The 14,567-nt window shown below is 34.5% G+C and overlaps 3 protein-coding genes across 3 annotated transcripts; all 3 read right to left on the reverse strand.

The window, feature by feature from the left end:
* Nucleotides 1-132: 132 nt before the first annotated feature.
* On the reverse strand, nt 133-928 carry LOC148932838 (uncharacterized). Its single transcript, XM_089064504.1, has 2 exons — nt 731-928; nt 133-672 (listed from the first exon to the last, which is right to left on the reverse strand). Exons 1-2 carry the CDS (start codon nt 926-928, stop codon nt 133-135), a joined length of 738 nt encoding a protein of 245 aa, XP_088920630.1.
* A 4,057-nt stretch (nt 929-4,985) lies between these two features.
* Nucleotides 4,986-7,879, reverse strand: LOC125212113 (uncharacterized). Its single transcript, XM_048112179.2, has 7 exons — nt 7,721-7,879; nt 6,654-6,746; nt 6,498-6,560; nt 6,372-6,419; nt 6,217-6,270; nt 5,501-5,558; nt 4,986-5,214 (listed from the first exon to the last, which is right to left on the reverse strand). Exons 2-7 carry the CDS (start codon nt 6,729-6,731, stop codon nt 5,171-5,173), a joined length of 345 nt encoding a protein of 114 aa, XP_047968136.2. The 5' UTR covers nt 6,732-6,746; nt 7,721-7,879; the 3' UTR covers nt 4,986-5,170.
* A 1,173-nt stretch (nt 7,880-9,052) lies between these two features.
* On the reverse strand, nt 9,053-14,094 carry LOC125212074 (uncharacterized protein At1g01500-like). Its single transcript, XM_048112116.2, has 2 exons — nt 13,198-14,094; nt 9,053-9,852 (listed from the first exon to the last, which is right to left on the reverse strand). The coding sequence occupies exons 1-2, from the start codon at nt 13,879-13,881 to the stop codon at nt 9,622-9,624; spliced, it is 915 nt and encodes a 304-aa protein (XP_047968073.1). The 5' UTR covers nt 13,882-14,094; the 3' UTR covers nt 9,053-9,621.
* Between the last annotated feature and the right edge of the window lie 473 nt (nt 14,095-14,567).

Genomic DNA, 14,567 nt, shown 5'->3' on the forward strand with positions numbered 1-14,567 from the left:
TTTTAGAAGCCACCCCTGTACAGGTTTGGAGGCTTTACAAAATGACAAAAAAACAGTTGAATAGCATAAGCCACACCTAATTCTGAGGCTTACACACCCAACTGACAAAAAGTATGATTCCTACATGCTGAACTAGAAGCCTATAGCTTCAGTGACACCTGAGATGTCATAATTTCTGCCCACATCATTTTCTGGCTGTTGGAGGTATGCCACAGCAGCCTTCACAACTTCTTCTTCCACCTCTATTGCATCTGGCAGTGTCCCCATCCTTGTTAATCTCTCTTTATTCATGTGTGGAGTTTTGTAGCCATTTCCCCCTTGCACCTTAAGTATCTCAGTTAGACAAGATTGTAGAGTAAGGAAAACATTGTTGAGTGCATATGGATTAAGTTCTTCAAAAGAACTGTGCACATTCCTCAACAACTCATCCATTCCCTTAGCCACTTTATCATCTTGTAGAGATTGGATTGCTCTGAAATATCCCAAATCCAACACATTACAATCTGGGGATTGTGGTGGTTGGCACCTAAGATGAAACTTGAAACCATCTGTGGATGCAGCTGCCAGAAAATCAGCATCATTGTGATTTATATGAGGCTTGGCATTGTCTTGCTGAATGAATATCTCTTTGCTTATATGCTCTGGCCATTTTGCCTTGATTGCTGGTATGATCTACACATATATGATCTGTTACTATGTGATTAAATGAATTATGGGAAAAAAAGTGTACCTTATGAATTAGGCAATCTTTCATCACTTCTTTGTTGACTGATTGAATGGGCTTTGTTTCCATAGTACCCTTTGGCATGTTCTTTGATTTCCTCTTTGCTGGCTCCATAGTGGTGAATGGAAAAATGCCTATTTTTCCATCAAAAGTTACTTCTCCATCTCCTGCAATCTGAGGTCTACACACAGCACACATAAACATCACCTTTGTGATGAACCTCTTTGACTTACATGCTCTATATGGCTCTCATCTGGAAGCAGGTAGTATCTATCCGATGTCTTAGTCATGTAAAACCATTTTTCATCTATGTGCACTACATTGTGCATAGTGTGATATTTTAGCATACCATTGACTATGAGTGCATAGTGTGATATTTTCAAAACTTGCTATCATGTTGGCAGCAGTAAGTAGGGGCTTTATAGCATTTGTGTGTGGCTTGATTTTCTCTTCTTTCACAAACCTAGCCATTGTGCTCTTGCTTACATCAAGTTTTGAAACAATCTTACGGATGTTAGATCTCTCAAGGACTGAAAGATCTCTATACTTGGCAGCATCAAGCTGGTATTTGTCTTTGTGCTCATAGCCCTTAACTCTTTCTCTTATGTGTACATGTACACCCTCTGAATTTGAAGTTTTGCCTCTGCCCATATTCGGTGGACTGTCTTCCGGCTGACTCCAAACTGTTTTGCTGCCTTTTCAATAGCTCCATATGGTACTTCTCCTGCCTGGCTCGATTGCAACAGACTTTGAGCTAGCAGATTTTTGGTGGTGTTTGGTATTATGCGTGAGTCTCTTCGAGCAGGCTCCTCCATAGCCCAGTGATGAAATTTTTCTGAGGGCACTAGTTCTAAAAATCTCCATTTGTAGTTGTATCTATTCCTTTTATAGATAGGTATAGATAGGTGTAGCTTGAATTTTCCTCCATTGTTGTGTGTATGAAATGGTGTTCCCTCCATTAGTTTGAATTAATTTCCCTCCTAAGTGTGGTAGGTTGTTGGAAAATTCCCTCTCAAAATGTATGGAATTAGGGTGGCAGCACCTATTTTTTGAAACAAAGGCCTATTTGGAGTTGTGTCATTGAGCAATATTTGTTGTATTTAATCAATTTTCAAGTAATTTCGGTAATCTCAATTTAATTTCAGAAAATTGTTTTAAGTGTAGATGTTAATTGTAAAAAAAAAATGGATGTAAAAAACTTTGAGTATATCCTTTACACCTCAAGTTAAAAGAATTGAATAAAAGAATAGCATCAATGTGGGACCCTTTAAACTGGGATGAATTTTCGTGGACGGAGGGAGTAGTAAATTTGATGTTGTAGTAATATTTATTGTTTATTATAGAGTTATAAATCATCTGTTTTTTGAAGTATAAATTTCAAGTTTCTAAATAAAAATATTGAAATAATCATTTATCGAAAATAAATAAGATTATAAAATATCATATTCATATCCAAGGCCGGTTAATAGTAAGTTCAACGTAATATCACCTTATGTGGGCTCCTTATGTGAGCACCACTCTCGTTCGACACACGTTTAGCGTTGTTCGTTTCGATTTATCTCGCTTCTAAAACTAACCAATGTACAGCTTAAGAATTCAAAATTTAAAAAAGGAAAAAGATAAATTAACAAAAATTGTATATACAATATACCCTTTAATTTAGTTCTATCTTTTAAGATATAATTTTATGACTAATTTATCCTTATTTTAGTTTAGAAACGCATCATTGATTTAGATTATGAATTAATTATGGTAATACTAATTAACACACTACATAATTAAAGTACTATATTTAATTATAAAATAATTACTAGTAGTACTATATAATTTAATATAGTAACGTAAATATTTTTGAAAGAAATTCATATTTGATCATTTATACTTTAGTATCTAGTTTTTTGTCATTCATATTATTTTTCATAAGTTTTTTGATTATTTTTTGTTAATTTTTTATTTCAAATTATCATACGATATAAATCATCAATGTTGTGACAATATAATAATTTAATATATGAAAAAAATAAATTATAGCAGTAAAGCATTTCTATATTTGATATGTGGACTAAATGAGAAAATATTATAGCCATAATGATTTAACATTTCTTGCAATATCTTTTTTATTTTTGTGTTATTTTCCTTTAATGCTATTTTTCCTTAGCTTGTTCCCTTTTTCATTATATATCCAAAAGCATATATATGAATACTTTTTATTTTCATTTACTTTTAGTTATGAGTATTTTTATATTAAGGAAATATTAATTATTATTTCTTTTTTAATTAACATGAAGGGTGTTTATAGTAGAAATTAAATACTAGTTGCATACTTGCATTTATATTTATAATTTTTAGAACATTCAATCATGAAATAGTTCGAGGAAAATAATTTTTTAACTTATTTTTTAAATTGTATTAATTTTGATTTCATTGCATGATTTTTTTATTCTGGATGCATCGAATAAAATGAGTTCGACTTAATGATGATTAATTTGTTGAATGAGGGTACTCATAAGTTAAATACATATTCTTTTACTATCATTTTTATAGTTTACACAGTTTTTATCGTAGTTATTTTATAATTTACAATTTTAAAATAGTTGAACTATTAGTCGGATATGAATGATTATTGTTATTATTTTACAACAAATTTAATTTGTTTCATGGTTTTTGAGTCAAGATATTGAATATACAAAAAAATTGATATAATCATTATCAGTTAGTGTGATGATAATATTAGGAAATTAGGTAAAGATACATAATGGTTGTTTTATAACTTACAATTTTAAAATTTACTAATAGAGTATTAATATAGTTGGATACGAATGACTGTCATTTGTTAATATTTATTTTTTACTATTTTATGTTCATTTCAAAATTTTGAGTAATATACAATACTCAAAGAAATCGACGTAATTTAGTTGGATGAGATATTAATTAATTAAGTATATTTACAAATAATTATTTTTATAATTTATGTAATTTTTATTACACAATGAAAAAGTTTGTTTTTAATAACTATTATTGTTTTAGTTTATTTTTTTATTACCGATTAATCAAAATAATAATTTTCAACTAGTTGGACGGTAATGCTAAAAATTAAAATGAAGGGTGTTTATAGTAGTAGAAATTAAGTACATATACAAGTAGTTGCATTTGTATTTATAATTTTTAGAATTGTTCCATCATGAAATAGTTCGATGCAAATAAAAATTATTTAAATTATTTTTTAAATATCATGTCAATTTTAATTTCATTGCATGATTTTTTATTCTGGATGTTGAGAATACAATGAAATCAACTTAATGATAATTATTTTATTTTTCATGGTTTTGAGTCAAAATATTGAATATAAAAAAAATCGATTAAATGATCATCAATTAGTTTGATGACAGTACTAACAAATTAAGTAAACGGTGGTTGTTTAATAATTTACAATTTTAATATTTACTAATAAGAGTATTAAAATTGTTGGATATAAATGACTGTTATTTGTTAATATTCATTTTTTACTGTTTTATATTCATTTCATAATTTTCGAGTAAAGATATACAATACCCAAAAAAATTGATGGAATGATATTTAATTAGTTGGATGGTAATACTAATTAATTAAGTATATTACAAGTTATTTTTATAATTTATGTAATTTCTACTACGCAATGAAGTAGTTTGTTTTGAATAACTATTATTATTTTAGTTTATTTTTTTATTACTGATTAATCGTAATAATAATTTTCTATTAGTTGGATTGTAATACTAAATATAAAAATAACAATATTTAACTAATTGGATAACAATACTATTATGTGACTTTTTTCTATTGACTACTAACATTTTATATGTCAATTTATTCATTAGATTTTATTGCATAAGGTATACGTATTTGAGTGTTGAGAAAATAGAATAAATTTAATATTCTTCAAATACTTGTCCAATATTTATAATAATGCATGGTGAAGAACTTGGTAAATTTATCTTTTTAATTTTGATTTAGCTATAACTATGTGGCTTTATAATAGATTGAATTATCTTTAGTAAATGTGCAGGTATTAAACTTAGAAACTCACCCTTCCATAAATAGTTATAAAAGGGTAAATATGTAATGTATTAACTATTGTGAAGGTAAAATATCTAAAATGTCCAATTTTGTATATACAATTTTTGTTAATTTATCACTACCCTTAATAAAATTGATATTTGGGATAGCAATAAATACACAGAAGTAAATTGAGTTTGTATTATAAAGCTCTGAACTCACTAGGGACTTTAGAAATTTAGAATTGATAGCTAAAATAGTCTGACAGCAGTCACAGATCAGGAAAGCATCAAATTACAGCAGCAAGCAATTCATCTCTTCAGAATAACATGTTTTCACATTTTATTTCACTAATTGATGGGATGCAGGTAATGTTGGAGGAACTTTCCGACCAGATGGATTAGCATTTGCTTCTCATTCATTTGCACTTGCATCTTCCGATGGCGGTGTATGTCCTTCTACACAAGATAGTAGATTTTGTTAACCACCTCCGCGAGCAACTAAGATTTTTTTTCCCCCTCAAAACACCCTATTGGTGAGGGGTCAGACGGATCATGACTCATGAGGCTGGTGAGCTGCTTCTTATGGAAAAAACTAACTGCTACGTTTTAGACTTCTTTGTAGGGAGGATTAGAATACAGAAACAAAGTTATTTACAGACATTAAGCAATTTCAAGCTTAATAAAATGATTTATAGAATGTTTTATCTTCAAGAAATAAAGAAAGATAGAGAACCAGGCATACCTTCACCTTCTGCTGGTGCATAGGGAGACTTGCGGTAACGTGTCTGCTGTTGTGTAGGCTAGGAAACAAATATCCAAAGGAGAAAAATGTCATGACACAGGAAAAAGGGAAGAAACAAACACATGAAGTGGCTACCCAATTTTCATTATCCACTAGATACCATCTATATACAAGTATTACTTTGTCCAAGTTTGCTACTCAAAAACTGCAAATATCATAGAGAGTGATGTACAAATATTGAACGCTTTCATTCAATTTTAAATATCAATAGAATGAAAGAAATTGGTGCATAGCATCATTAATTTCAATGTGATCTCTATAGGTCCAAAATTATAGTATACCCTACCAAAATAGCTAATAACAGTCCAGGAAGAGAACACCTGAAGCTAGAATAAACCATGCACAGGCAAAACCAATGAAAATCCCATCCACATGAATGGGGCACAGTATTATACGGAGTAGTATAAGAATAGCAATTGCAAGGAGAACTTCGGGTGGTTGCGAATGAAACGGGAAGCTTCTATTAGTAAAATATCTTGAAGCAAGAACACATCAGATACTAATTGATACCGATGACCCCTTTAAGGGAAAGGCCAAAAGTAATATTGTAAACCAACATGGTGGAGAAGCCATAATAAATTCAAAATTCTCAGCAAATGAATAGATACAATTCATGTGAACTTAACAGGCTACATATATAAAGTAGATCTAGTCACCTGTAACTTTGGCCGGAGAGCCTCAAGTGGTCCTTTAGGCTTCCCTGCACCTTGCTATGACCATAAAACATTGGTGATGCAACGAGATTAACATATCAGTTTCCACTACCACAAGTTACAAAAGCATATATGGTGCGAATTCCATAAACGGCTACCTTTCCCAATGCCCAATCAGCTGAGTCAAAATAGGCCCGTTCATGATCCTGACATCAAATGGAGCAACTTCAGAAAGAAACCTCAGGATAAACGACAAAAGCACGGAAGGAGACATCAGACAATACCTTAGAAATAAGTGGTGGTTTCTTTGGCATCATTCCTCCATATTTTTTCTTGACAACTGCCTCCTGAAAAAGAGGAACACATAAAAGAGCTACTATTACAATATGAACATCGACTGCATTTATCAATATGCAAAAAGAACGTGATCTGGACACAACTTCCTGCTGTGCTGTTGGCAGGGACTTTTCAGCATCCTCCATGACAATCTCCCCTTGTTCTCTTTCAGTACCTGACATATCCTTGCCACAACACTGCACAGAGAATACCAGCAGTATACAGCATCACCAATTTCATCAATTGTCCAAGCCTTGAAAGGACTAATCAATATAACCGACCACTCAAAATAGAAAGAACATGATTTTCCACTTCCCTTAAATTAGAAAGAATCGCATCACACATCATATCTTTTACACAGATTTATCACATTATAATAGATATGTATGCACAATATCCACACCACACAAACTCGATGAATCCAACATCTCAATTTAAGATATTCGTTAGGAAAAGTAATCATTGCTGACACTGTTCAAGTAAGACACTATATCCAAATTGTATAACATCAACATTGCATACATCATTATTCGTACAATACCTAAAGCTTTAGTCATACGATTCAACGACTCATTTTTAGCATCACTTGTACTGCACCATACACCTCAGATGAAAATCACTTCCAAGCACAAATCTGAGTCCATTTTAGTATAACCAGTTCGTCACTTTCCCTATAATTCGTCAACGAAGGTTTCCAACAAACTCAAGATAAAACTCTAATGACTAAAAGTCTATATCAAGTCTACTGTTTCAAATCAAAAGTCTAATATAAATATGAGAATTCTGCAAATAAGTGCCAGAATTTTCAACATCTGAATAAACAGTGGAACAAAAAAACTACTTGAGGATCTAAATAAATTATCAATCGTTCACCTTTCAAATAAATTATCCTACTGCGCAGGATCTAAATCAATAAACATTTTCTGACTCTGATCCAAAAAAATAAATTCATAAATCTCGAAATCTTTCCACCTCCATTTCAATACATCCAAACAACTAAATTAAGCTTCTATGAATGATGGATCAAACTGAAATACAAACATGCTACAAAAAACGCTGAAACACTAAAAATTGAAGCAATAGCATATAACAAGTAACTAAGATCGATTGGGGTTGCAAGCGAATTAAAGTAGAACAAAATCCACAAAAATAATTGGCGATCTGGAGTTACCTAAGTAAGGCAGCTAGTTCAAAGCTGTTTCAACTGTGGATCGATCGCGTGCGGGCGTGCGGGCGTGCGGGCGGGTTTCTCTGTTTCAATGAGCAAAGGCCAAAGGGAAAATGAATGAATAAAAACAGAGGGAATCAATTAGGGGTAGATACTGAAATTCCCCTCATGCCGTACTTATCTAGAACGAATATTTTTTTACAAAATGATTGCTTCAAATTTTATTTCATTCCCCATTTAAATAAATATTTCATGATAACAGGAAGTAAATATATCTATTTGGTACTATGTTCAATAAAATTTCAGTTAAATATACTGTTACGCGTTTTTTCCCACATGGCATCGTAATACTAATTTACATTTATTTGCTTTGTTTTATTTATTTATAGAGTAAGAAAATAGTCATAGTATAAAACTTGTTACTAGTTAGTTTACCAATATATACCAAAATATCGACATAAGTTATGGTTGGTCGAATAGTGGGAACAAAATTTAATCCTATCTTATAGTTCAAGGGCTCGTTTGATAAGAAAGATGAGATATAACAAGATTTGTTAAATAAGATAGGAAATGCGGGTTTCGTGTCAAGATAAGCTCGGATGAAGGTTTTTTCATTATTGTTTGGTAGACAAGATATTATCTAGATTTTATATTAATAAATCATAATAAATGAGGTAGAAATGCTATCCGACCAAATTTGTGAGATACATATCTTTGTATTTTAAGGAAAAATTTGCAGGCTCGGATGGGCCATAGAGAAAATCACGGGCTGACATAATAGGCTAACTATGATATCAAGCACTTAGAAATAGTCATATAAGTATCTATATCTAGGCATTACTAACTTATCAAACGAAGTATAAAATCATTAGTTTCGACAAAAGGGATGCTGCTTTTAGATCGTTTTTAGTTAATTTAGAAAATTCGGATTAGAAAAATACGAAAATCATTTTTCGATTGTTTTAAGTCATCTAAAATAAGCTAAAAATAACATACTCCATGTGTTATCTAAAATGACTTCCGTATTTTAATTTTGTATTCTGAGATAAAGTTGAATTTTGAACATATCGCAATCCTAGACCGATATACGAATAAACATATTTTTTTGAATTTTTTGATATGGTAACAGGTAAGTATCCAATTTCACGTTGGAATATAGGAAGTAGCATCAAACTCTCCACTTATCCTTGTATTTTATGCAAATAATGTAGCTATTGATTTTCAGTGCAACCAATTAACCAGGAGAGTAACATTATCCATTTTCTTTTCATCCAATTTCTAAAAAGCAAAAAATGACAGTTGAGACTTGAGAATGTTTATTCAAAGACAAAGTAATGACAATTAACTGTACACAGCGCTTCAATATCATATTGCAATAACTTACAAAGATAGAGAGAATGATATACCGTCCTTAGAAAGTGAGAAGGCATTGATCTCGAACAACACAATCCAACTCTCTACAGCAATGCGTTACAAATATACAACTCTACACCAAAAGCAGCATTGGCTACTACTTATTCGGACAGTGAAGGAAACAAAATTGGCTTAACATCTCTGGACTTTCTGAGTGAAAAGGGAAAAAAAAGAAAAGAACTACACAAAAATGATCTTTTGGGGGAAAATAGAGGATATACATGTAAAAGGGAAGATACACAAGAAGAGTACTTCACACAAGGCCAATAATATCACAAACATTCCCCCCGTGGCACACACACTGTAAGACGACGACACCCTCCCTCAAGGCAGCACCAGCACCATTTTTATGAGAGACAACTTGTGAACAACCCCCTGGTATGCTATATACAATAGAGCCTCTCACTTCTGTAGCTGCGTTATGGTGTGGTGGTATGCTTCCATCTCCAATGTGATCTCCTACGTTTTTTCTCTAAGTGGGGATGACTGGATTAGAAGAACCTCCTCCTGAAACCCCTGGTTGTGGCTTGGTAGGATCGCATCAGCAGCCCGACACCAATTCCAACACCGAGGCACATACCTAGCCCTATCCCAACACCAACCCTTACACCAGCATTGAACCACGAGAGCTGCCCGTCTTCACCAGGATACATATCTTCAGAGTAATAGCTGTATGCAGCTTTCCCCTCCGACTCATCATCATCCATATCAGCCGGCATTAACTGCAGAAGAAAACCAACCGATTGAACAAGAGAACTTAACATCAAGACACTAAGAGTTAAATCTCTTTCAACACCCACTCTGAAAATGGGATACCCTGTGAAGCATAGCTGGATAGGCTTACCAGCAAAACAACGTATGACAACATTTTTTTCTGTTCTGCAGCATAATGCCAAAATGGTAACAAGTGGAGCAAAGAGCCAAAGTACGTCTTAAAGCTCTCCACAAAGTCATTTGCATGATTCTGTTATTTCCTAGATTTAATTTAACAGGATCCACTCACTAATATTTCCACTGGACATGTGATATCTTCGGGAGATACTCCAAGAGTCCAAGTGCACAAATTCTAAATTTTACGAGTTAACTATCATTAGCCTACAAGGAATCAGATTTCTCATGTTCCTTCCAAACAAAATTCATGGTCAAACTCATGGGACATTTGATGTCATTGTTCTATGTGAATGAGAAAGCATGGGACATTCCAAACAGTAAAGAGAACTGTTCTACAATATACATCTAGTTAGTGGTTACCTTACATGGATGGTCTGCTTTTTACAGTAGACTGCATACCCAGATTCATACTCTTGCTTTCTAATTTAGAATTACAAAATAAGACTCACTTAAAAAAATAGGAATTATCACCCAGAAACTACTCCCCTGTCAAGGAATGGCCAGTGTAGAACCACTACAAGAAAAAAGGTACCAAGTACATAGAAGCAAAACTTGTGTGCCCTGATTTAGAATTAAACCCCACGCAAGGTGAAATTGGATTTGGAATCTTGACACAGTGAGGTGTTGAAGATATATTACATTTAATAAGCTATAGTGCATCCTCAACCATACTCTTGAATCTTGATGGGAACTTGGGAAGTAAAGCCAAAGGGCTCCTCAAATCATTTGGAAAATCTGATATTTAAATTAAAAAGAGGAAGTGCAAAGCCTACACTAAAACTTTTATACATCTCAGTTGTAGTGGGAGATGAGCCTAGAGCATGAGTATTCACATGAACCGGAAATTAGACTTTACCTTTTTCATAAAATCAACACAACCCTATCAACTCTCCTCAACCAAAGTTCATTTTCTAGGTTTGCCTTCTGCAACTAGTGCAATCGATTGGAAATTGAAAGATGGTGTTCAACTTTTGCAGCTAGCCATGGTACTTTCCTTAAATCAATCTGTAATCATCCATGTTTTCTAGGATGTTACAATGCCCAAAATAGAAGGTTTATACATGCAGGTTTCTGCATTAGAACTAGTTGTTGCTTAAATTATCCAATATCCCTATGCTATGGGGATTGATCATTTATCCCTTATACAAAATATCATTTGGATTTGTACTTTTTACAATGGGTTAATATCATTTGAAGGACTTTTTAGCTTGATTTCTTTTCGATTTGCTCCTGCATTCCTCCTAAACTTTCAATATTCACCCCCTTTCCCCATCTTTCTCTCTCTCCCTCCCCCCTTTCTCAGTCTCTCACTAAAAACATAAAAACACACACATCTGTGTTTTATGTGAGAGCACGGAAACCTTATTCGCTGTTAACTAAATATACATAGGAAAAAGTTTGTTTCCCTTCAACCAATTCCCCTACTTTCAAAAAAAGCTTCATTAATAGTATATTCTTACTTAGCTTGAGCCTTATCTCACTCCCTTCTGCCTAAATTTTGAATACACGCATGTTCTTTGTCACCTTTTTCCACAGTTTATTCATGATCATCCCCACACATTCCTATTTCAACTTCATGATCATCCCCACACATTCCTATTTCAACTCTACCACACGTCCACACCACAAAACTTCAAATTAAAATTATGTTAATTATAGTTCATTGCAATCCGCCTGATGCCAGCTTCCACAACTTCGGCTTCGTGCGGCAGATCAGCAGTGGCTATATCGGGAGGGTTTACCTTTGCCATCTCAGCTGAGGAAGGGCGGTCTATGCCATGAAAGTGGTGGACAATAAAAATAAAAATAAAGAACAAAATGAACTGAAAGAAAAAGGAAGAAGAAGATATGAGAGGGGAAAGAACGAGAAAGAGGGGATAGAGAGAGAGAGAGAGAAGAAATGCCAGCCAGCCATTGACGTGAAAGATGGGGGAGAGAGAGAGGGGAGAGTGACTAAACTATCCCTTCAGGGTGGAAGGGCGTTTTGCTCATAAAATAAAGCGAAACAGTGAAAAAGACAGTCAAATAACATTACACTATATAAAAGGATACCCAAATGATAATTTCCTACAGGGGCCGTAGTTCACTCTAAAAGGAAATGTTCTAAAAGTTGCTAGTGAGAAGCTAGGGATAAGCATCCCAGGAAAGTTCAGGCGGAGACAATTTGGAAAAAAGCAAGGGCTGCTCGGTGCCTCAATAAGCCTAAGGCACCTATCCTTGGCAGATCTAAGGACCCAGCAACGCAAAGTACAAACCAGAATGGAAGATAGTACATGAAGGAGAATTATCATTAACAGGAAACGTCCTTAGTTTGGAGATTCAAAGGAGATGACTGGAATTTAATACGGAGTACCTTACTGATACTGTTCTTTTAGGAGTAAAACTTCAGGAGAATCCCCACATCATATTAATGAAAAATGTACAACTACTGGCAACAAGCCTCAAGTATATCATCTTTTTTAATATATGATCATTTGACTGGGATGATTTCCTATATTCATCAAAAGGATGCTCACTTTCGATGGCAGCTCGGGTTTACAATGCATAGGATTTAGTGTTTGAATGATTGCATGATCCAACATACCCAAAGTTCTTCAATCCATCAAAGTATGTGATGGATTAGCCTATACTATTTTTATCTATCCATGCTATCACCAAAGTACGCTCCCCCCTATGCCAAAAGTAGGACTTATCTGATGGATCGTGAACTTGAGTCATAGTTTTCCTATAATACTAACATCACATAAAATAAGGAGTAACTATGAATGATAAGATTTTCAATCGAGAGAATATCCAAAAAATGCCGCCAGTATCATGGTATCATCAAAATAAATCGGCTCTATGCTCAGCCTAAAACTAAGATTCAGTTTCATTAGGTACACGATTTATAACCTAATTGCGGGATATCTATCAATCTGCAGTCCTAAATCACACACTACGCATTCATAATAGCACAAACTAATTTAGTTTTTGCTTATATCCCTCCGCAACTAATTGCTTCAGCTCCAGCCTACCATATTCAACCTCTTTCAGATATCCTAGCTCTAAGCATAAATTAAGTGACCAGCATACCAATCTTAGCTAAAATACCCATTTAAATTTATTTTTTTTTTTTTTAAAAAAAAAAAAAAAAAGAGACTCTCAACACCAAACATTACGCCTAAATCCAAAATTACCTGCAGTTTTCGCTGTCTGACCAGCCCATTACTCAAACTCCCTTGTTCCTTGCCCATCTCCTCATCCTCGGGAATTGCATCAAGCATCAGTCCTTGCCGCGCCTTCCTCCGCGGGCTAACCAACACCGTCTTCATCAAAATCACAGGCGTTCCCGAACAACACCCGGCTACGTAAACCTCGATGGATGGGGAGCATCCCCCTTTCCTCGGCTGCAGGAGCGCCGAGCTCTTATTCGTGATAGGCGTCGCAGCATAGCACTCGATACTCCACCCCGATTTCGAATCGTTATCCAACGCGCTCTCATTGCTCCACGCATCAGCCTTCTCCAACGAGCCACATAGAATCAAATCCAAATCATCCCTCTCCTCGCACACCTCGAATTCCGCGGGGCCCGATATCCTGACGCTATCGGTGCTCACGTAGGTCACCTCGGACGAGTCCTTGTTGACGCGATCGCGGCGGAGAGTGATGGAGACGGCGTCGGAAGAGGGGATACGCTTGCCGTTGATTTCCAAGGAAACGCCCACCTCCCGCCGGAGGTGGCGGAGCTTCAGCTGGTCCGGGAGGTTTTCCACCGCGCAGGAGGCGATTCGGACGTAGAAGAGGCGGATTTCCAAACACCCGCCGGTGAATTTCAGCGGCCTGTAAATCGATAGCTGCAAATCGTCCTCGTTTTTGCCCATTCTCCCAAAACCCTAAGATTCGAACAATCTAATTCTGAAATTCTCGAATAGAAATCACAGTATTCGGTTCATTGAGGAATTCAAGGGGTGATCAAATTGTTGTGGAATTTAGGGTTCTTTTCCGAGGGTGATTTGAGATTGGGGAAAATGAAACGAAAATAAGAACAATAGGGAGAAAAGGGAGAGAGAGAGACACGAGGACAAGTGAGCGTGATCAACAGACGCGCTGATCGCGAGTGGAATCTGACAAGAATGAGGGAAAATCTATACACGCCCCCCTGTGGGGCCCATATTGGGTGCTATGGTTTTTCGGACTCTAGTCAATATTTGACCTCACTATTTATAGATCACTAAATTTACAAATGATATTTCGCCGTCCCAATATAAGATCAACTTCAACCGGAGAAAATAAATGAAAATGGTACATCATGTTTATATCTTCTCAAAATGTGCAATATATCTTTCTAAAAATTTATCAACTCCAAAAATAAAAGGTATATAGAAAGGTATATCATTTAAAAAAATAAAATAGTACAAAAACATTAAAAAAATATAAAGTATAATATCTTCTCAAATACCTTTCCCTTTGGAGAATGATTTTTTATGAAAAGAAGGTAAATATAGTCTTTCCCCTTGGAGAATGATTTTTTATGAAAGGAAGGTAAATATGGTGGTTATATGATTTT

This window comes from Salvia hispanica, chromosome 2, assembly GCF_029641045.1.
Source record: "Salvia hispanica isolate PSC_SH4W2 chromosome 2, Shi_PSC_v1, whole genome shotgun sequence".
NCBI lineage: Eukaryota > Viridiplantae > Streptophyta > Magnoliopsida > Lamiales > Lamiaceae > Salvia > Salvia hispanica.

What these genes read in the sequence shown, in the direction of transcription:
- LOC125212074 (XM_048112116.2), bottom strand. Translation starts at nt 13,881, where the DNA reads ATGGGCAAAAACGAGGACGATTTGCAGCTATCGATTTACAGGCCGCTG. An exon ending in TCAGACAGCGAAAACTGCAG is followed by an intron (nt 9,853 to 13,197) that starts GTAATTTTGGAT and finishes TTTCTTCTGCAG; the next exon opens with TTAATGCCGGCTGATATGGA.
- LOC148932838 (XM_089064504.1), bottom strand. Translation starts at nt 928, where the DNA reads ATGTTTATGTGTGCTGTGTGTAGACCTCAGATTGCAGGAGATGGAGAA. An exon ending in AAGATTGCCTAATTCATAAG is followed by an intron (nt 673 to 730) that starts GTACACTTTTTT and finishes ATATATGTGTAG; the next exon opens with ATCATACCAGCAATCAAGGC.
- LOC125212113 (XM_048112179.2), bottom strand. Translation starts at nt 6,731, where the DNA reads ATGTCAGGTACTGAAAGAGAACAAGGGGAGATTGTCATGGAGGATGCT. An exon ending in AACCACCACTTATTTCTAAG is followed by an intron (nt 6,420 to 6,497) that starts GTATTGTCTGAT and finishes ATTTGATGTCAG; the next exon opens with GATCATGAACGGGCCTATTT. An exon ending in CTGATTGGGCATTGGGAAAG is followed by an intron (nt 6,271 to 6,371) that starts GTAGCCGTTTAT and finishes TTATGGTCATAG; the next exon opens with CAAGGTGCAGGGAAGCCTAA.